We start from the raw sequence: 22,996 nt of genomic DNA on the forward strand, positions 1-22,996 counted from the left end.
CCCTTAACGGCTCCAGGCTTTGGGATGCCAGAAGGTCCCTGGCTTGGGTTCTCTCTCTGGCCACCCCCGAAGTCATGATGGTTTCAGGCTTAGTGAAAAATAAGTAAGATAGTGTCTCATTGTAATGATGATGCTTATCTTGACTACTTAATTTGCAATCAAAAAGGACAAAACCCTATGTAAACTTAGTTTTTGTCTACTATCCTTGGAAGTAAAATGGAGTGGCATAAACCCACAAAGGCAGGTTTCTCTGGGGTTTATCCTGGCCTGGGAAGTTACTTTTTGGTGGACAGAGAGCTTTAAGAAATAGTGTGGGGATAGTCACTTCCTTAGGTAGGGAAGTATTTTTTTAAAGTCAAACTAGTGGAAATTCAGGTATTTTAAGCCTTTAGTGAGGAATATTGCTAAGGATTTTTGAATATATAAGTGGAATCCCTTAGTTTCTTTGCATCCGTATATTTATTAGCTTCAGAGAACTTAAGAGACTTTTTTGAGGAAACCATACTGCCTTTACTTCAGCAGTTTACTGTACATTGTTTTTATTCCTGGGGGTCTCTGCTGTTTTTAATTGAGGGTAAAAAGACTGTACTTTTTTTTTTTTTATGTTTATTTGTTGGGGCGTTGGGGGGGGAGAGAGAGATAGAGGGAGGGAGGAAGGGAGGGAGGGTGGGTTAGGGGCAGAGGAAGAGGGAGAGAGAGAATCCCAAGCAAGCTCAGCACAGGGCCTGACGTGGGGATTGATCCCATGGCCATGAGATTGTGAACTGAGCTGAAATCATGAGTAGAATGCTTACCTGACTGAGCCACCCAGGTGCCCCCAAAAGACTGTACTTTTAGATGTTTTTACCATAGATAGAGAGGGATTTCATTCTGTTTTAATTCTTTAACTGCACATTATCTACAGCAAGAATGAACAGCAGACCCCTTGTTGCTTTGAGAGGTAATTCCTTCATTTGATTTTAAATGACTAAGATTTGAGTTTTCTTAGGCAACATTAACTGTGATGGCACATGAAGGATGTCAGAAGGTTGGGATGCCTGGTGGCTCAGTTGTTTAACATCTGACTCTTGATGTCGGCTCTGGTCATCATCCCAGGGTTGTAGGATTAAGCCCCGTTTTGGGCTCTGTGCTGAGTGTGGAACCTCCTTAAGATTGTCTCTCTTCCTCTCCCTCTGCCCCTCCCCCAGCTCATACGTGCTCTCTCCCTGCTAGCTCTCTGTCCAAAAAAAAAAAATTGCATCATTTATTGTCACCCAGGGCAAAGGCAGATCTGGCAATTTGAAATAAACATTCTTAGCCAGCACAAGGGTTAAAAGAAATGGGCTTCAGGTTACTGTGCTGATGAAATTTGCTTAGAGTGGGGGCACTAAACACTTCTGAACTTGGCACGTTTCAAAGTACCTAACTCTATGTGAATCCCGTAACTTCTCACCGCTCACTGACTGGAGCCAGTTGAAGGAGCTGGGCCCACTGTGCAGGTCATAATGAGAAATCTCAAGTTCTTAATGCAGATCAGTGTGAAACTGGTCAATGGAGTTGACCCAGGCAAGCAGTGGTGTCAGAAAGGTAGGTTTGCCCAGGGTGCAAATCCTTTTCCACAGCAGCTTCAGGTTGACTGGTAAAGAGCCTCTCTTCCCAGTCATGAGCAGCCCCAGCAATGGGGAAAAGAAAGCAAGAGTTCTCCACAAAAGGCCAGGGAAGGGCTATGTGGTCACTTTCTTCCTTTGGTTTTTGGCTAGTTCTGCCTCAAGCATCTCTAGCCTCCTCCCTGTTTTTGGAAGAGAAGGGAGTGTGTGCATGGTTCATCTCTTCCTGGGTACTCTGTATCTGGGTGCAGCAGTCAGGGCCTGATGACCCATTCCATGATCTTCTCAGCTCCGTCCATGTTCTAGGACTAAAGACTCCACCTGGACCTCAGCGTCAGGCAGGCAACTCTGTCACTTGCTGCAGATGGGGAAAATGAGGCTTTTTATTATACAATGCCAGAATAATTACGGTCTAATTATATAATACTTTTCTCTGCAATTCCGCCCCCAGCTGCAGCTAAATATGTGACATTCCTAGCATTCTGCAAGGACAGTCTGTACTGCAAGGATGATGTCAAATGTTGAAGGTAGACACTTTTGTCCAGGTGCTGGTGTATGGTGACCATGTTTAGCCAAGAAAAGAGAAGGATCATGGGATCAAAGAAAAAATACTTAATTTTAAAATTTCATTATAAAGAATAACTTCTAAAGAGAGGAAATAAATCACGTTTCTGTATGCTTGAGGAATTTACTTTATTAAACAGGACAAGTCATGAAACGAGGGCTGTCTAGGGAAATAGAAGGTAAATGATGATCACTTCTCTTCTCGTGTTCTTATGACTCTTTATCCTGAAAAGAATTATGTTATCCAAAATGCAGATAGGATTTAGCTGCTTACCGGGAGTTTAAACCGATCGGTTTATACTAATGAGGTCCTATATCTCTTATCCAGGACTTACGCCCAAATCATCATGTTTGTTTCATTCCATATCTTAAGACAGTAGCAGTCCTCCATTTCAGAAGGAGTCAAAGTCCTGATGAACAAAACTTGTGTTCCCTGGAATACCACACTTCTTGGTAGCAACAGTCATGTAGAGTGCTTTATCCTCACGTGGGCCCTGCATACAGGCAGTGTCACAGGTGTGGGGTCCAAGCCGTGAAACCTCACTGTAACTGGCTCCCAGGGCATCGCTGCGCAGGATTGGTGCTGACCAGGAGCAAGGCCGTGACCCCCTGGCCGCCTGTTCTTCCTTCTCCCTGCCTCTGCCAGACCCTGCTGGCATGTGGATTTTGGTTCAGATTTAGGTTTCCCTAAAGCCACCACCTCGTACAGTCCTACCTTGTTGCAGGCAGCCTCAGTTTGTGTATATATATATGTGTGTGTTGAGTAGATTCTGGAATATCCTTGGTACGAATACAGGAGATAATGCAACCTGACCACTCCTGCCCCAATGGACAGAGGAAAACACCAAGAGCCAGGGAGACTCTTGACATGATCACAGCTGCCCAGTATGTTGGTGGCAGTGCTGGGGTGGGATCCAGGCATCCCACTGTTCAGTCGGATACACTCACCACCCCATCACACCACTGTGTTCTTTGTAGACTTGTCGATGTGATACTTGGGCCCCTGTAATATTTGCCTTTTCCATCTGGACCTTCAAGGGCTCCTGAAGAAGGTGAGGGGACGGGGTGCCTGGGTGGCTCAGTTGGTTAAGCGTCTGACTTCGGCTCAGATCATGATCTCATGGTTCGTGGGTTTAAGCCCCACATCAGGCTCTGTGCTGACAGCTCAGAGCCTGGAGCCTGTTTCAGATTCTGTATCTCCTTCTCTCTCTGACCCTCCCCAGCTCATGCTGTTTGTCTGTCTCTCTCTCCCTCAGAAATAAATAAAACATTAAAAAAAATTTTTTTTTTAAAGTTTTATTTATTTCTAGGAGAGAGAGAGAGAGAGAGAGAGCGTGAGCAGGAGAGGGTCAGAGAGAGAAGGAGTCACAGACCCTGAAACAGGCTCCAGGCTCTGAGCTGGCAGTCAGCACAGAGCCCGACGCGGGGCTCGAACCCACGAACCGCGAGATCATGACCTAAGCGAAAGTCGGACGCCCAACCGACTAAGCCACCCAGGCGCCCCAAAAAAAATTTTTTTTTAAAAGGTGAGGGGACATGGTTCCATGGCCTGTACTTCATGGGTTTCCATGTTGAGGTTATCTTTCCTTTTCAACTTCTTCTTACCTTTCTTACCATTCCAATTTTCCACCTTCTCAACCCGAAAGATGCAAAAATACATCTGAGGCACAGTTACATGGTTCCTAAGAACAGGAAATTAATAACGTTAAGGCTCTTCTGCATGAAGAGTATTAACAATTAATACAAGCAATTAAATTCCCAAGCTCTAGGAACATGATTCAAATTGATTACTTCATTTTGCTGCAGATTTATTTAAATAGAACTGTCAACCAAATTGGCTTAAAGCCTAGTTCTAAACAGTGCAGTCCACCACGTCACTGGGTGAAAACTATCTGCTGACCCTGTCCACACCCTTCTACCTTGACTGTTGATGAGAATTTGCTTTGTTTCATTGGACATTATACTGAAGATTTTATGCTTTGTGGATAATCATACAATGAATGTTTAATAGATGAATTTTGGACATTTGGAGCTAAGATCTTACATAAAGACTGCTCTTGAATTGACAAAAACACTAATACTTTGAAGTACCCTTTTAAATGCTTAGGTGAGGTGCACAGGCATGATAAGAAAATGGGCAAGAGATGAACTTATCATTTGATAAAATGTGTTCTAGCTTAATTATCTAGCTATCACATGTAAGGTTTAGTCCACACAGAGTGTGCTCTTCCACGTTTGACTCCTGGGGGACAGGAAACACTACTGTGCTGCCATGTTGGGTTCTAGACCACATACCTGGAAAATACTTCTGAGAAGACTAGCTCTTGCTTGCTTCTTTGTGGGAGGCAGGGTGCTAGTGACTCTAGTAATAATTTAAAAACCTTTTTTTTTTTCTTATTTTAAGTGATCTTGTTTACAAATGCAACAGTGATATTAAGATAGTATATGGTTGAAATTAGATTGGTGCAGTTTAAATGAGAAACCCTACTGTACCATCTGGAATCCTAGATGAGTTAGGCTTACCTTCTCCTCTGCTCACCCATCACAATTACTTATTTACCCTCCCACATGGGTGCCTTCATCTCTGCACCATCAGTAGGGTAAAATCCTTCACTCCTCAGGCAGGTTACCTTGCTATTATTTTAATTTTTTTAATGTTTACTTTTGAGAGAGAGAGACAGCACATGAGAAGAGGAGGGGCAGAGAGAGGGAGACACAGAATCTGAAGCAGACTCCAGGCTCTGAGCCGTCAGTACAGAGCCTGACACAGGGCTCGAACTCACGAATTGTGAGATCATGACGTGAGCCAAAGTCAGATTCTTAACCAACGGAGCCACCCAGGTGCCCCTACCTTGCTATGATTGAATACAGTTATTCGTTAGATAGTTCAAGTATTCTCATGAGAAAATATAGGTTACGATTTACTTTTATTTTCACCAGTGGCCTTTGAAAGTGTTAGAGACTTAGGCAATACTGCTCCAGGGTCTGACAGGTAATAACAAGTACCATGAGCTGAATTCTTATATTATCTGAAGCACTTTGAGAAATGCCTCACATAAACTGTTGATTTTTACAGCAACCTATAAAACAAGTGTTGTTATTCTCATTTATAGATGAGGAAGCTGGGGCCAGCAAAGATAAAAATTGCCCACAGTCCCACAACTGGCAAAATACAGAACCAGACTTGAGCCAATTATTTCCCCCCTCTTCCTTGTCTACAGTTTAAAACAGGATGGCAAATTTAGATGCTTTCATGAGTGGAAAAAATGAATAACATCTTAAGAGTATTTTATAAGAAGGAACATCAATCAAGTAAATCATTTTTGTAATGTGTAAGAAAGGCCTCACTGGGATTCTTTAAACAGCCAGCACAAATATAAAAGCTCTAGAAACTAGCCACATACTTTCTGTGTTAGATAGTAAATAACTTACTGTATTTGGAGTTGCCCTAGATTTAGAAGGTACTTAAAATTCTAACCAGTTGAGAAGTCGAAATGATTTCCAATATTCCACATGTACAAGAAAGGCCACCAAGAAAAGTGCCTGCCTCGAGAGCTGTAGGGTTAACCAGGCAAGGGGCATCCTGCCATATTTGCCTTTCATCACGCCAGTGGGTGAGGTTGAAAGCAAAGTACCATATAAAGGCTTGTTATCAAAGATGACGAAAGTAAGGAAAAAGTAGTTCTGTGTCTATTGAGAAAGGACAGACCGAATACCTCAGATTCAATTTGGGTTTAATTCAGTTCTCATTGCTGGGCACTTGCCTCCTCCATGGCCACACTAGGAATGAGACAGAAAGAACAGCATTGACATAGGTCCAGGAGACCTCTAAGATGGCCTCCTGTTACCTCGTTCTCTTGTGTCTATATTACCGTTTCATTCAGCACACGTGGAGGCAAGATGGCAGATAAGTAGGGAGCTCCGTGCATTTCACCTGCACCCATCTCTCAAACAGAGAAGGTCTGAAGTCCTAGGACACTGAGCCACAGCAGTTTGGGAAGAGAAAGAGACAGAATACACAGGGAAGGCAACATTCAGCACGTAGGTGGTTCATTCCATGATCCATGAAGATTTTGTTGATTAGAATTCTTTGGTTGTTATAGTCACAGAAATATATGCTGTTGTTAATTCAAACTAACTAGCTTAGTTTGAAAGGCTACAGTATTTTTTTTCCTTCAAAAAGAACATGGTTTTAATGAATTTTGGGGAACTGTTTACTTTGATAAATTAACATATGAAACGCTAATGGTTTTGTAGTTGTACTAACATTGATCTTTTGCAACTTTCAGGGCCTGTAATTCAGTGTTTACAGCATTAGACCACTGTCATGAAGCCATAGAAATTACAAGTGATGACCATGTGATTCAGGTATGGAGACACTTTTTCTCTAGAGATGTCAAAATAGAACCTTTCAAGTTAGAGCCATCCTTTCCCAAGGAACTTTCCCACAGTCCTCACATTACTGTGTATTTTCTTTGGAGAAAGGGACATCAAAAATATGTAAAGAAAATTGATAGACTTAATCTAAGAATTAGGTACTCACTAAGAATAAAAAATTATTTAGATCATAATTTTTGATTCCTGTGACCAAGATAGGGTAAATTCTTTGATCATTTGTGAAGACAGCATTTACATCATGTGAAAGTATGTCAGAATTGTAGAGTAAATGCTTATGGGAATGAAATATTTTCAAAGGTATTCATTTATTTGCCTGTGGTTGGTATTCTAATTGTAGAGCAGTCTTGTATGGTAAAGTTATCTTCCTAAGGAAATGTGTATAGTAGACCAACCTTTGTTGAAATAAGGTCATCTTAGTGTATTTCTTGGAAGGTAAGACATTTCTACTAAAACAACATTCTGAAATGTGGACTTTTCCATCGATGGATACCAGGCTGCCTGGAGCTGGTTTCCATAATGCACTGAGTATAAGGAACACTTAGTTTCCTCAGGGAAACCAAAGATGGTGCTCAAGATATGGTGGCCACACGACAAGATATGGTGGCCGCACTACAGAGCCTGCACTGCACACAGACACACCCCACTCTCATGCCAACCAGTAACATCAGCAGCCCATGCTGCCTTAGCGCCATCATTAACACGTTCATAACGTTATCTCCTTTCCATCCAGTGACTCTGTGAGAGAGACACAAGTGCCCCATAATACTGATGGGGAAACTGAAGCCCAGCAAGGTCAGGGAATTTTCCCAAGAAAAGTCCCAGTGATAAGTATTGGAACCAAAATATGTAGCCATGTCTTGCCGATGATAAAGCCTTCCCTTCTGGTTTCCCTGTTCGGCTGTATATCTAGAACTTGTTTTTCTGACTGCTCCTTGCAGTGGATCTGAAAGCTTCCTCATGTTGCTGCCTGTTGCTGCCTAACTACGCATGCACACGTCTGCGTCCTTGGACTGCAGAGAGACCAGACATGCTTGCTACCGACCAAGTACAAATCTCACATTCCCCTTCCTTCTGTCCAGACTTGAACAGTCAATTCCACTCATGAAACACATTTGTTTTACACCTGTCTCTGACAGTGGGCAGCCGACTGATTTCTGTAATGAGGAGAAGGGGCTCCCTGCTCTCCACTTGCTTCCCCATTTGTAGTCTGATGATTTCTTGAACAAGGAACAGAGTCCTTCATTCTATGGTGAGCACCTGGCGGTTAGAGACCCTGTGTCTCTGGAGAAGGCAACATGGTGGTGGTGTCGCCCCATCCCCTCCTTACCTGTGAACAGGAAGAAACAGACTGCCCCTTTAAAGACCTACTTGCAATCTGGATATAAAACCCAAAAGCAAGGAGAAAGAAGTTGAATAGAGGATGTTATATGTAAAGGGGAAATAAAGTGACATTTGTGTTATGTATTTCAAGAAAAGTCCTCATGGACGGGATATTTCATGCATGTTCTTAATACCAGAGTCCTTTTCAGGGCGCTGCCGCTGAAGAGTTTATGCTTCTGTATGACTGTGCATGTTCAGAGGTTAGGTGATAGCCCTTAAATTTAGGAATAATATTGACCAGCCAGCCAGCCATCGATCTACCATCTAAACTACTTGCTTTAAAACACTTACAGAACGCTTGCCATGTATCAGGCACAGTGCTGAGCATTTTATATATTAAAACAACTTTATGATCCAGGCACTACTACTGTAGCCATTTTACAGATGAGGAAACTGAGGACTAGAGAGGATGGGTAACTTGCCCACAGTCATGGAGCTTGTTATTGGCAGACCCAGGATTTGACCTTGAGTGCTTTGGCTCCAGAGATCATGTTCGAGTACCTGTTGCATTCTGAGGTTACAGGAACTCTAGCATGAACAAAGGGCCATGACTTCTACCCATATCTGCAACTTAATAGTGAAGGTAGAATAAACACACATGGAAATGTATGAGGATTTGACCAAAAAGGAAAACAATACATACATCACATATCTACTGAACAGTCTTGAGTATCCGGAGATGAATCCAAAGTGGACTTTCTTTTGAGGATTTTTATGTCTAGTGGGAGAGAGAAATAAATAAAAACTTGGATTGAGTGTGAAAGGTCACTGGGAGCCTGCACAGGAGAGAGTGGGAGCCTGTAGAAGTGGCACCAGCTCAGACTGGGCAGGGGGTCAAGGGTGGTTTGCAAGGGAAGGAGAAGGAAGGGACAAACGCAACTTGGCAGGGCATGGAGGTGAGGAGGGGTGTTATGAGGAGAAGGAGTGCGTAGGCAGAAGCCCGCAGATGAGGGGGGATATGGAGAGCTCAGCACGCAGGATTAGGCCACCTGGTGAGCAGAGGCTGTGCTGCCTGGCCCCAGGAGGGTGGTGATCACCACATGTGTGTGCTGGGAGATCGCTGAAGACGCTGTCCCACCCCAGCTCTTCCATCCGCCTAATAAGGCCTCATGCTCAGGCTCCAGTGCACCCTCTAAACCCCTCCATCTCCCAGGTTTAATTGTGTTAGTAGAGACTTTGATCGCAGGGGAATAGTTCCCCAAGTGTCCCTGCATCACCAGGCTCCTTACGGCTGTCATCATAGTGCAGGGCAAGAGTGATTGTGATTATACTTTGCAAGAATATTTCTGAAGCCGCAGATGGATGTCCGTGATGCAAAAAAGAAAAAAAAATTCCATGACCCAGAGGCCGTATGGTCACATTTTCCCCGTGCTTTTTGTCTTGTCTCCCTTATTCAGCTTCTCATTTAGTGATTGTACTTGGAAAAGAAATTGGAGGTGGAGATGAGATCTGGGAGTCAGACAGGGAAATAGCTCTGTATTCTAGGACCCTGGGCAGAATTTTAGAAAGAAACCTCTGAGTCTGCTGGCCTTCAAACATGCCAAGGTGGCCTCTTCTCACACCCGTGTCTGCCCAGCACTGAAAGGGCTGTTCCCTGCCCAAGCTGTTGAACTAAATTTCATTGTTCAGGCTAGATGGGAAGTGGCCCCAAGCCATCGCATTGATTTGTAGGTAGTAGCTATTGGAAAGGAGGCATGAGAGAGATCTCTGCCTTGTAGACATGTGACTAATAGATGCCACAGCCTGTCGAACCGATTCACTTTTATTCCAACTCATTTTTAATTTTGGAATGTTTTCTTATTTCTTGGCCAACTGGGGATGAAAAAGTCCCACAAGAGAGTGGCTCTCTTAGATGAAGGCTTCTTGCTCTCTGTCTGCTAAGGAATTTCTTCCAGTGCCCCGGAGAGAACTAGGGTGCTGGGGTGGTGATCAAATACATTGCTGCTGAGGAGCGAGGCAGCAACTTCAGGTGCCTCATTGGTGAGACGGGGCCCAGTCGGCACCCGCATCAGAGAGTGCTCATCCAGGGAACTTTGTATTTGATATTGCAGCATGTTCCTCTGCGTCCCAGCAAGTACTCCTGGGGGCACACAGCATACCCACACTGACCTTTAACCACGTCCTGTTCACAGTATGTCAACCCAGCTTTTGAAAGGATGATGGGCTACCACAAAGGCGAGCTCCTGGGGAAAGAGCTCGCCGAGCTGCCCAAAAGTGATAAGAACCGGGCAGACCTTCTTGACACCATCAACACGTGCATCAAGAAGGGCAAGGTGGGTGCAACAGATAGTGTGCAAACCTCTCCCCACTGCATTTTTATTTCTGTGAGTTTTATGTCATGTCTTTAAGATTGGCTCCTCTGATGACATGCTAATTGAGTGAAAGATCTCTTAGGTTTGCAAAATTGGTCAAGTTGGGGGTAAATTTTAGATCCCGAGCGAATCAAGCACTTAAGATGATGTAGCACCTCATCACTTTGTATAAGGAGAGTTTATCCTTTGGGTGAATCTGTCCCCACTCTCTTTGCTGGAGTATCATTGCTGCCTCTGAGCAGAGTTCTGCCCAAAAGGTTGTTGCGTGTTTTGAGTGTGTCCAGTGTTTGGGGGACTAGAAGTACGTATATCAGTATTTCCACGTGGGCCCTGGTCTTGGTCATGTTTCCGTTTTTCTGTTCTCTTCCCTCATCACAGTTGAGTAGAGACATGGAGCTCACTTCTTCCTGTCATGTCAGTTTGTCCAGCAGCTGAAGGGAGGGCTGTCATTGTGACAGGAATCTTCCCTCAAGGCTTCCCTTCTGTAGGTGGAGTGAGGCTCCGGCAGCTGAAACTCCGTGAAATTTTATTTTAAGCATTCAGAATGCTTTCTCATATTATGTCTTTCATCTTGCTTTCTCTGATGTGAAATAGTGATATGAGCACTGTATTCTTTTAATTGGGGACTGCTTTATAGGAATAAAATACATTTGGGTCATATATGACAGCCAATGCTAATTTTTAAAAAATAGGGGCAGTGAGACTGAAAAGGAATCAGGACATTATCCAGTACTCTAGACAACTTTGCCATGGGAGGTACTGCCACACGTGTGATGGTCTTGTGTGACGGAGGGAGCAGGAAAAACTAAGAGAAAACCGGGTTCTCCTGGACATGGTGGAGGTACCACAGGCTCTTCATCAGCTAGTTCCCTGGGGTCCAGAGACAGTAAGAATGTTCACACTCCCCTTAGCTTCATCCATGGAAACTGCCGGAAGTCAGACTAATCCCAGAGAAATCTTGGTAGGATGCCCCATAGAAAGTAGAAAAATGACAGGTTTCAAGGAGAATTAAGAGACAAGAATTTAGAACCACATTTTGTACTTCAGAATGTGGGCAAATTAGTTAGACTCTCTGAGCCTTGGTTTACTCATTTGTAAACTAAGGATGATAACCTCGAGTTTACAGGTTGTTGTGAAGAGTTTTAGGAAAACCCCATCAGAGTCCCTTGACCTGGTGCCACTACGCCCATAGGGCTGAGAGCGGGAACTCTACCCACTCATTGACCATCCTAGGACCCTGAGGGGCTGTCTTGTTTGGAGGTGGACACATTGGTCTTGGGGTCTTAGTTCAGGGTGACCACGAGGCTTAGGTAATAAGTGTCACAATAGGTGCAACGACAGAGCAATGTTTTGTGGAATGTAAGGAAAGCATGTGGGAACTTTATTGCTCAACTTGACGAGACCCTCTGTAGAAGCAGCCATTAGCCTCGGTGGAAGGATTTTAAGAGCTCTCTTTGTCCATGTAGGAGTGGCAGGGGGTTTACTATGCCAGAAGGAAATCCGGGGACAGCATCCAGCAGCACGTGAAGATCACCCCAGTGATTGGCCAAGGAGGGTGAGAGCAAACTCTTGAACTCTTATAGTTGAAGGGCTCATGTGGGCATTGGGTTTGCATATTAAAATAACAGTGTAAGCATTAGACCCACAAATATGGTGGGGTTGGGCTGTATATAGCATATACTGTGGGCAAACCCATGTGGCTAGCAATAGCCGCCAGATGTGGCTTTCCCTCCCCCTCTCTTCTCTTGCTTATGGGCTTTACAAAGCATCTTCCCAGCTGCCCACCTCCGACTTACTGTCTGTGGTTCCGTTATCCCCACTACCCTCTGAAGGCTGTGTTTAGGCTTTCCCCTGTCATAAGAATAACAACAAAACAACAAGGCTCGCTGGTCTCCGCCCTGCCCTGGGAGTCACCCTTCTCTCCTTGAGGCACTGGCTCTCGGACCTGTTCTACAAGATAAAGGGAATCCTAGAGGTCACTGTGACCTAGAGAAAGGTGTGTTTGACCAGAATCAGGTGATCGGATACCATTTAATCTCAGATTATCAGAGAGGGTCAATACATAATTTCATTTCTTTGTCTCAGTTCAATTTTATTAGAGGGTTTACAAAGCCAAACAGGATCCCAGAACAAGTACGTCACTGAGGAGCCTCTAGTAAACTACCTTGCAGGTCAACACTAGCTTTGTACCACAGTTTACAAGGGACACATGCTGTCACGTGATGTTTTGGAGAAAGAGAAGGTAGCAGTTGTCATGCCAGTAACCAGAAGTGGTGAGTCCTGCCTGTGACTCTTAAGACTACCTGAGTACCTTCCAATCTGTTGGGTGGCTAGGAAACAAAACATTCTGCAAAGTCAGCTAAACGTCTTAGGTCATTTCCTCTCCAATTTTACTTGTTTGCTAAGTTTTGAAATTGTTACCCCTTATTTCAGAGACAGCCGTCTTACATTTCCTGACATGTGGCTTCCCTCTCAGTGGTAGGGTGCTGGCAGTCCTGATGAGGGTTATGAGCACAAAGAGAGGCCTCCCACCCCACCCCCACTCCCACCTCCAGCATGGTGGCCTTGGCATGGCCGTTTCCACCAACAGTCCATGCTGAGAGGCCATGATGGCTGTCAAATTGCTACTCTCATCATCCTTAGACTATCTTCTCAGAAAACTTAAGCTAAGATTCACTCAGTGTGTGTGACCAGAATTCTTAGGTGACCAAGGCTGAGGAGACTCTGTTGCTTGGTAATTTCCGTCAGAATGAGTTTTTCTTATCTCTCCGATTTTACAGATAAGAGGGAAGTTCTTTTGTCTAGACACAGTGTTATTCCCCCCGCCCCCCACTTGTAAACAGTACACTATCAAAGGAAATTCTTACTAAAAGTAGGGAAATTTTACCTCTTCTTCTTTAGTGAGGCTTATTACAGAATAACCAGTATTTTCTATACTCTCTTCTGGGTCCTCCAGAGAAAACTGCATCAAAGAAAGAGAAACAGGAGGCTCATTCCTATTCGTATAAAATATCACATAGCCCTTTAGAATTCCTGGCTCCCCCCTCTCAGTGGAAAATCTACCTCAGGCTGATTTTTGTGCAGGGCTGAGGCAGCTATAGCCTTTTTCTGGTCTCCCTTGTGGTAATGAGCAAGACCGTAGGCTGATTTGGGATTCTGTCCATAACCTTGAAATAAGAGGATTTTTCTCTGCCTGAAAAATGCCATCATTGTGATGACCGTGCTATGAAAGAATATGGAGTATTAATACAAAAAGAGGGACCATGTAATTTTGGTCATTGTCCAAATGAGTCTTTTGCTTTTTATATAAGCTGTAAAATTATTCATGTCAGCGGAATTAAAACCAATTTCTTCTCGAGTAACATTGCATCCTATCACTGAAGATATCTAGGAGACTAGCTGCAGGAGTCCGTTGCAAAATGAAATACCCATTAGGAAAGTGTTTCTGAGCCAACTGTGATTAAAAGGGAAGCCCAGTTTCTGGCGGCATGTGTGGGCTGTGTATGAAAAATGTGTTTTCCATAGACTAGGTTTGTTTGAAATTTAAATCTGCCCTAGAATGGACCCTGGGGCTTTCTTTAAGAAAATCTGTTGATGTTTTCATCTGCTGATTTGTTGAATCATCTCCTATCTGACTCACTAATAACTGATAATTTATGTTATTAGGAAAATTAGGCATTTTGTCTCCCTCAAGAAGCTGTGTTGTACCACTGACAATAATAAGCAGGTATGGTATTCACTTTCCTTCCTTTGCTTTGTCAGCTTGACCCCACATTGCATTCTCACCACTGTTCTCGGCTTGTCTTTCTCCATGTCTCACTGTACTTGCCAATTTAGGAGGTTTATGGCACAATTAGGCTCCTTTGACAGACAAATGGTAGAAAATAAAATTTCCTGCAAGCTTATGCTGCTGTGTTTGTAATGCACATCAGTTATGGTTTAGCCTGTGGCTGTGTACCTCAAGACTAATGTATTTCACGAGAGCATAAAATTCTTCTTCTAAACAAAAAATGTTCTATTTTTCTATCTTAATTCCTTAAATGAATTAAAAGCATATATGTATTTGAGCATTTCACTCCTACCAATTCATATCAAATACAATCATTCCATGTTAGTAAAAATTAGTACTATTATTTTTAACATTACATCATGCAGGACAATACGTTAGAATCTCGTCTTCTGGAATAACACAATTTTAATAAATTGCTATATTTAAAACGTATAAATGGAGTTTTATCATAGAGAGCAACACTGATATTGGTGTTTTCTTTTTTAACTATACTTTGCATATTGGGTTATGTGTATTTTCATTCATGCTTTAAGGTATATTGGTTAAAAAGCACTGGACAAACATAATTACTTGTGATCAATTCTTGAAAACACAAAATGTGGCCTTTGATGTAGATGAAGACTTTAAAAGAAGCGATAATGCCTGTAAAGGATATGAAGGCCTTCGGGGCATGACCCGTTTTAGCGGAGCATGTTGGAGACTTGGGAAGTGTGGGGTCAGGTGGTGGTGGCTGGCCAGGCAAGGAGAGAAGCTTTGGGGTGACAGGACCTGCTGATGCCCGGGCTCCTCCCCACAAAGAGACAGCTCCTGGAGGGGAGTCCAGCCTGTGTGCCGTGAGCCTATAGAGGGCTTTCATTTGGTGTCTCAGTCCGTCAGATATTCATGTCTTCATGCCTGTTTCTTTCTTTTTTTTAATAATGATTTGATACTCGTATATATTGCAAAATGTTCACCACCATTAAGTCAAGTTAACATGTATCACCACACATAATTACAACATTTTTTTGTGTGATAAAGTCTTCTTTTGAGACCTATTCTTTTAGCAACTTTGAAATCTTTTAGCAACGCTTTCCATCACAGTGTTGTTAACAGTATTCACCATGCTGTACATTATATCTCCATGACTTATTTAATAAGTGGAAGTTTGTACCACTAACCTCTTTCACCCATTTCACGCATCTCCCCACCCCTCCTCTGGTAGCCAACTTGTTCTCTGTATCTATGTATTCAGTTTTTTGTTTTCTATCCTGCATATGAGTGATATCGTATGGTATTTGTCTTTCTCCATCTGACTTAATTCACTTAGCATACTGAACTCAGCGTCTGTCCATGTTGCTGCAATAGCAAGATTTCCTTCTTTTCTGATGGCTGAATCATATTCCATTGCATCTATATTCTACATTTTCCTTCTCCATTCATCCATCAGTGGACACTTAGATTATTTCTGTGTCTTGGCTATTGGAAACCATGCTGCAGTGAACATGGGGGTGCATGTATCTTTTTGATTTAGTGTTTTCGTTTCCTTTGGGTAAATGTCCAGGAGTAAGTTGCTAAACCATATGGTAGTTATATTTTTAATTTTTTTTGAGGAACCCCCATAGTGCTTTATATAGTGACTTTTCTCCACATCTTCACCAACACTTGACATTTCATAACTTTTTGATGCTAGCCCTCCTCACAGATGTGAATTAACTCACTGTGTTTTTGATTTGAATTTGCCTGATGAAGAGTGATGTATGTAAGAGCATGTACCTGTTGGCCATCTTTATGTCTTTTTTGAAAAAAATGTCTATTCAGATCTTTTGCCAATGTTTAAATCAAATTTTTTTTGGCTTTTGAGTTGTATGAGTTCTTTATATATTTTGGATATTATTCCTTCATCTGTGATTTGCAAGTATTTTCTCCCATTTGGTAAGTTGCCTTTTTATTTTGTCAATGGTTTCCTTTGCTGTGCAGAAGCTTTTTGGCGTGATGGTATTCTGAATTATTTATTTTTCTTTTGTTGCATTTGCTTTTGATGTTATATCAAAAAATTCATAGCCAGGACCCATGTCAAGGAGCTTAGCCCCTATGTTTTCTTCTAGGGCTTTTATGGTTTCAGATAATATGTTCAAATATTTCTTCCATTTTGAGTTGATTTTTGTGTGTGGTCTAAGATAGCGGTCCAATGTCATTCTTTTGTATGTGGCTGTCCGGTTTTCCTAGTACCATTTATTGAACAGACTATGTTTTCCCCATTGTATATTGTTGGCTTGTCATAAATTAATTGACCATATATATGTGGGTTTATTTCTGGGCTCTCTCTTCTGTCCCTCTGATACATGTGTGTGGTTTTTTATTTTATGCCAATGCCATACTGTTATGATTACTACAGCTTTGCAATGTAGTTGGAAATCAGGGATCATGATACCTCCAGCTTTGTTCTTCCTCAAGAGCGATTTGGCTATTCTAGCAAAATATTCTAGACTAGTGAAGGGAATCATGCTTTTTCGTAGTATTTAGTTCAACATAAAATGCGTCTAGAATCAGGAAGTATTCATTTACTACCGAGACCTCTGGGAAGGGAGGGGAACTGATTTCCACTGAAAAATAAATTCTCTCAACTGTCAAGTTTACACATTCCAGGAGGAAGTGTGAGGTCTAGGTGAGAGGTGATGGGGCAGGGGGCGGGGCGGGGGGGGGGGGAAGACATCCTGGTAGCTCTTGAGACACAAACTATTGGCCCCACATGGTGCAAGCCAACTTGTCATGAAGCTACTGCACAGAGTGCAGGCCCACCTATGCTAATTCGTGCTCACGCCAGAGGTGGGCCAAGTACAGTTCATGGGCAGAATCAAGCATGGCCTTCCACTACCAGCCAACACTTGTTCCTCCTCCCTCCTCTCTTTCTCAGTCACCTGGACCCCCAGTCTCCTTTTCACCAGTCTTCCCACAACCACGTGTGCCCACATTCTACCCATCCTTCATGGTCCTTCCCAAGGAACAGCAAATGCCATCCCTCTCCTCAAGCCCCCAAGCACCTTCTTTGCTATGTATCACCCCCCACTGTCATCATGGCTGTTGGTGTGCCTGAATGCCCTTTCCTCTCCATTGAGGTCACCAGGCTGTACATGTCCCTGGGGCCTATGCTGCGTGGTGCATGGAGAGCCCTTTGGCTGTTGGTTAGCTTGAATGGAATTGAATGTCTAGGTCCTGGCTTCCTGCCACCTGAAAATCCTTCCTGCTTCCCAGGGAGAGCAGGCAAACCTTTAGTACATGACTTAGGGGCACAGAATCACAGGGCCACCTCTTTTCTGATGCTCTAAATAGAAACATCTTTATTGCCGTGAATTAGCTGCTGTTCTGAGAAGAGTGGAAACGCAGAGCTCAGATACCCTGAGCCATTGACGTCACCTAATGGTGCTGCACAGGCCTGGAGAGACACTTAGATTTTCCAATAACAAAGAATTTTTATGTCTCTGGCTGGCCACAGTGTTTTTCCTCTTCATCGGAGGAGGCTGGAGTGAATGGTGATGGGCCTGTGACGGGAAGGGCTCCCCAGAGGTGGGAGCAGCCTGTCTGAAGGCAGTTCTGGCTGTGCTGCTTTCTGGGATGTTAGCCTTGACGTCAAGATCCGCCCGTGGGTTTGCATTTTAACAAAGAATGAAATTGTAAGCCAGGGTGCTCTCTCCTGGTAGTGCTCGTCATCAGCACAAATCCCTTTCCTGTGTGAACCCTGTAGCTTCTTGCCAGGAGGCTGGAAGTGCTCAGTGAGGTTTGTCTGTTGTAAACACCGTCTCCCCTCCCGCCGCACACACTTGCTCCCCGAACACGTACTAAACACCTGTGCTAGTGCCAGCAATCGTCTCTGCCCCAGCAGCTGTGGGGGTTACAGACTGATAAAGGGATACATTTCTAGAGCACCATGCTGGGGAGGTGTGAACCGAGAGGAGGAGAAGCAAAGAACACAGGACCAAAGGGGACTGGCTAGAGGTTTTTTTAGGTGTCGTCTAGGACAACAGGCAATAAACCACACCCCACAGGCCGCATATGGTCTGCTGTGCTTGTAAAGTTCGGTGGGAATACACAGCCACACACTATGTCATGTAGTGGTTCCTTTCACGCTACAGCAGCAGAGAAGTTCCAACAGACCCCTCGTGGCCTACAGAGCCTAAAATATTTACTCCCTGGCACTTGACAGAGAAAGTTTGCCGACCCCATTTCCAGAAGATAATTTTCTTTTCTTTTTCTGGCTCTCCTAGGCCAGGTCCACTCTGCTTGGGATCCCAAAAATGGTCCCCTCCTGCCAACCCTGTGTAGCAGTAAGATGTGAGGACCTGTTCCCTTAAGGCTTTTGTCTTTTCACAAGGTCTAAATCCAGATGCATGACTCAAAGTGGAATTGTGGGGACCTGCTACCATGGTCCAGGAGTCGAGCTCATGTTGGGAAAGGAAACTTCTAGGATCCCAGCTTCACACCAGCTCCTCCTAAGCTGGCCTTGTCAAAGCAGAGGGGCCTCACCACTGGCATCCCTATAGTTCCCACCCCCTTAGGGAGTCCCCCATCCTTGCTTTTTCCTCCCAGCCTTGGCCGTGAGAATATGGAGAGCCCAGCACTCCCAAAAGCCAGCACACCAGCTGCAGGCACAGAGCCCTGGCAAACAGTATGGGAAGCCCGCGGGCAAGAGGGTGGTGGTGCAGTTGGCTGTCTTGTGTCCTTTGGCCTGGATCACCTGGTCACTCTTCTCAGGGATGGGTGATTCACATGTCATGAAGAAGCCTGAGCGAGGCACAGAGGTTGCCTGTCCAGTAGGAGGAAGGTCGTGTGTGTGTGTGTGTGTGTGTGTGTGTGTGAGTGAGAGAGAGAGAGAGAGAGAGAGAGAGAGAGAGAAGGAAGTCAGGGAGCACAGACACCCAGTGAACAGCTCCAGAAGATATTCCCTGTTCTACTAGGTTGTAGCAAGGAAGGTCCGTGATCAGGCTCTGAGGTGGCATGCTGCTTTGTGGTTCATCAAGGTTCTGAGACATAGGCTGAAGGAGAACATAATGAGAGCAGTCTAACCTGCATTTTGCACAGGACTTTCTAGACCTGGTGGTAGGTGGGGAGGGGTGGGAGGGATGTGCCTGATACTGAAATTCTACTGACCACCTCCACATTCTCATTTTTGGGAAGAAAAGTTGTTTCAACAATGAAAAAGGAAGGACATAATCTCTGAATGAAGAATAGTTATTTAACTTGAATAAGTTTGGCTTAGTAAAAACACTTGTTTCTTCCACTGGGGACTGATAGAAGCATTGTCACAGCCTAACATCACTCTGGAGACAGACATTTGGGGTCACTGCTTTTATCTGTGTAACTCGTTTGAGAATAATAGGGCAGAAATTGGGGCTGAATTGTCCAAGTTTGCAGTGATGGATTCTTGCTTTGAGATAAACTTTTTGGGGTCCATTCATATTTTGTTTTATAGTATGCTATTTAATCTTAAAATTATAAAAATTAGGAAAAAATAGGACTTCATTACAATTATAACATATATGACTATGCCTAAAACAAGATACAGAGGATATAGAGTGGCAGTGAGTCAGAAGGGTGAAAGAACAGGTCTTCACTTTTGGGAAGGCTTCATGTGGGGAAGGAGGGCCTGGGCGCTGAAGGCAAAAATAATGGAAAATTTTAAGGAATCAGATTAGGCTCAACATAAGAAACAAAGAATAGACTGGGAGGCTCCTATGTAGTATGTGGGTAGTAAGTTCATCACCAAGGGAGGTAATCAAATAGAAGTATATTGAATACTCAGTAGGAAAAGCTGTCTGGAGAGGTCACTCACTGGCCAGAGGTTAGGCTAGATCAGTGTTTCTCCCAGTGTGGTTTTCTGGAGCAGCAGCAGCCCAGGAATTTGTTTGAATTGCAAAGTCAGACCGCCAGAATCGAAACACCAAGGGTGGGCCTAGGCAGTCTGTTTTAACAGGGCCTCCACATGATTTGGATGGACTCTGAAGTTGTAGTGCTGCTAGACAAGATGAATGGTTGCCAGGCTCTGATACTATGCAGTTGGATCACCGGTTTATGAATAGGGTCTGTTCAGGGTTAAATCTAGTCAGAAAGGATTTTTTCACTCATGGTGGCCATATAGCTCTCCCCTCCTGAATATGGGGACCCTGACATATGCTGCTCAGGGCCTTGCATTGCAGGGGACCCCTAGCTCTGCCCCAGCTAGGCCTCCAGCCTGTTCCCTAGACCTGCACGTCCAGTTTTGATAGGTGGCTAGAGACATGCTCTCAGTGTAAGCCATGTGCCAAATTTCAGAGACTAGTATGAAAACGAATGTACATGATCTCATTAAAAGTATAGTCTCATACTGATGACATGTGGAAATCATACTTGCACATATTGTACCTAAAATATTGTTAAAATTAATTTTGCCTGTTTTTACTTTTTCATGTGGCTTCTAGAAAATTTAAAATTCCACATGTGGTTTGCATGTGTCTCACACCATATTTCTGTCAGGCAGCTGGTCTCACCATTCTCTCCCCTGTCAAGTGTTACCCTGAACCTCCCTTCCTATTCACAGGTGATGGGGGCTGATGAGCTGAGCACACAGCCTGGTTTCTGCCAGTGAGCCAGCAGCAGATGGCCTCCCAGGAGATGAGGCTAAGACCCATTCTCCAGGCCCCTAGCAGTGCTGCCCTCTTATGGGAGGATGATCTGCTGGGCACTGAAGCAGGCCTTTAGGGAACCCTTGTTTGGGGGAGTTGTGGGAGCGTCGCTCATTAGTTCTTAAACTGCAGCAAAAAGCTCTCACTCTTAAAGCTCTTGGGTGGACAGTAGGAGCCCCTGGTGCCTTGTCCTCTGACAGCTTCCTGCCACCCCCTGCCCTAAGGTCCATCCCCATTCCCCAGCCTAGGTTGGCTTGCGCTTGGGTCTATCCTTGCCCTTCTCTGTCCCTAGGCCTCCACCCTCCCCACATTTGCCAATTTCTGTTCCCCTTAGTCCTTTCCTTCCTGGTAGGTGGCTGGGCTAATGCCCCTTTCCATGATTTTTGGACTTCTCTTGTGTGGTGTGGCAGAACAGCGTCCTTAACACTAAGACAGTCCGATAGCTCAGGCACTCTCTGTACAACTGAGAGAAGAAGTGGCTGGTGCAGGCAAAAGGGTCTGCTTTGCTCATTGATGATAAAAATGTTTGAATTTGTCGTAAGTGCCCAGTATTTGAGATCTGTCTCATGTTTTTAATGGCATTGACTGTGTGCAGCTTCCTTGATCTTCAGGACTCAACCCAGCTTTTTCTCCCTCCCAGAAAACTTCCAGAACCTGCCAGCCATGTCTCCCCTGCGCCTACTGTGAGGTGGTGGTTTTGCTTCTCTTCTGCATCACCCACTGGGCTCTTAATCTTATCCTGCTTTTGATCATTTCTCACCTTGGGACCCCAACCCCACTGTGTGTGCCCAGGAGATATCAGGAAGTTATTTTGAAAACTCATGTTCACTCCCTAACACAGCAACCTTTGAAAGGCATAGGAAATTAAAGATGAAGCTTTTATCTAGTCCCAACTTAAGTATTATATGTCGAGTATTGATCTATATGCAGCTAATACACCTCACATGCTATTACGTATTTTCCATGTTCTCCTAAGAAGTTGGAGAAGAGGGGAGCTACAGTTGAAAACATGACCTCATTCATCCCAGGAAGTGGCTGCTCACATTTAGAAATGTTTTTTATGTAATCACTATATTAGCATGATGTTGAGTTTATACCCATGTACTTGATTCACAGTAGGTGCTCCAGACACTTGCTAATGTATTTGATAAAGCCACTAAGTAAACACAATTTTTCCATTTAGCTTTAGTACATATTTACATGAAGCTATTTTTTTTTTTTAAAAAGTCCTCCAGTGCCGCAAAACCACATTTTCCCCCCTGAGAACTATACTTGAACTGCTAAACCCTGAGCACGCACGAGTGGAGTACCTGCTGCGTGTCTGAGGGTGCAGACAAGTAGGAGATCATGGCAGGAAACAAGGGGCAGGGACCCTGAGAATGGAGCGGAGGGACTATGTGCATGGGGAAGTCCCGGGTCAGAGGAGAAGAGAGACACAGCTTCATGGCTAACATTGGTGGTGGCTTCCGTACCCATCATGACAAGCTTTAGGAAGTGCCCCTAGGGTCTGAAGCTGAGAGGCAGGCACCGTGCTGACCACGTGGAGGGTGAACTGGGAACATTCTGACCATGTGGACCAACACTGAGCGTGGTGGCAGAGCAAGAAGACACAGGTGCCTTCAGCCTATTGGAGCGCTTGGCCCTGTGTGTTCAGCCAGGCCGCAGTCCTATCTGCCCTGCCTGCTGATGGCGTGGGTTCCTTTGTACTGTCCCGACCTCATCCTGTCCTCTCTGCTATAGCAGGAGGTGTTTAGCTCCCATTTTGGGGACAGCTAGGAGTGGAGGATAGGAGAAACAGAGGGAAGGGACCTAAAAATCTGAGGTGGTGATCAAGTTGGCCTCCAGTGGGAAGTTGTCCAAGCCCTCTCAGTAGCGAAGCCCAGCCCAGCTCCAATGGGGAGCCCTCAGCATGAAGAAAACCCACTTGGACTTGAGAAAAGTAAGATAGGTTTGGTAATGAGCAGTCAAGAGGCATAGACACATTTAAGACAACTGGAATTTAAAGAGGAGATACTATGTTTGATTTGGGGAGAAGGGATTTTTTTTCCTCCAAAATTTAACTGAAATTCTAAAGGCTGTACTTTTATTGGATTTGTCATTCAGGCTATTGCAAGATTCTGCTCACTGTGCAGATTTAGACTAATTGAGCCGAACAGACTTCCACATAATCTTAGATCTGAGTGTTGAAAGGTTTACTTATTTTGAATTTTTAATGCAATTTATGGATATTACCACTATCTGGAAATTTGTTGTTTGCCGAAGCAACAGTTAGTGGCTGGCTCCCCAGGCGGAATTCATTTACTTCACATTGAGAACTTTTCAGCTGGGGGC

The 22,996-nt window shown here is 44.2% G+C and overlaps 1 protein-coding gene across 1 annotated transcript in view; it reads left to right on the forward strand.

Moving 5' to 3' along the window:
- Positions 1–22,996, forward strand: part of PDE8B (phosphodiesterase 8B) — a 137,090-nt gene that overhangs the window by 32,679 nt on the left and 81,415 nt on the right. Inside the window, exons 6-9 of the mRNA XM_039245560.1 lie at positions 6,440–6,518; positions 10,061–10,201; positions 11,707–11,795; positions 13,907–13,967. Of these exons, the coding sequence (XP_039101491.1) occupies positions 6,440–6,518; positions 10,061–10,201; positions 11,707–11,795; positions 13,907–13,967 (370 nt within the window). The remainder of the gene's footprint in view (positions 1–6,439; positions 6,519–10,060; positions 10,202–11,706; positions 11,796–13,906; positions 13,968–22,996) is intronic.

The sequence above is a fragment of the Hyaena hyaena genome, unplaced genomic scaffold, assembly GCF_003009895.1.
Source record: "Hyaena hyaena isolate Hyena2069 unplaced genomic scaffold, ASM300989v1 scaffold_260, whole genome shotgun sequence".
Taxonomy (NCBI): Eukaryota; Metazoa; Chordata; class Mammalia; order Carnivora; family Hyaenidae; genus Hyaena; species Hyaena hyaena.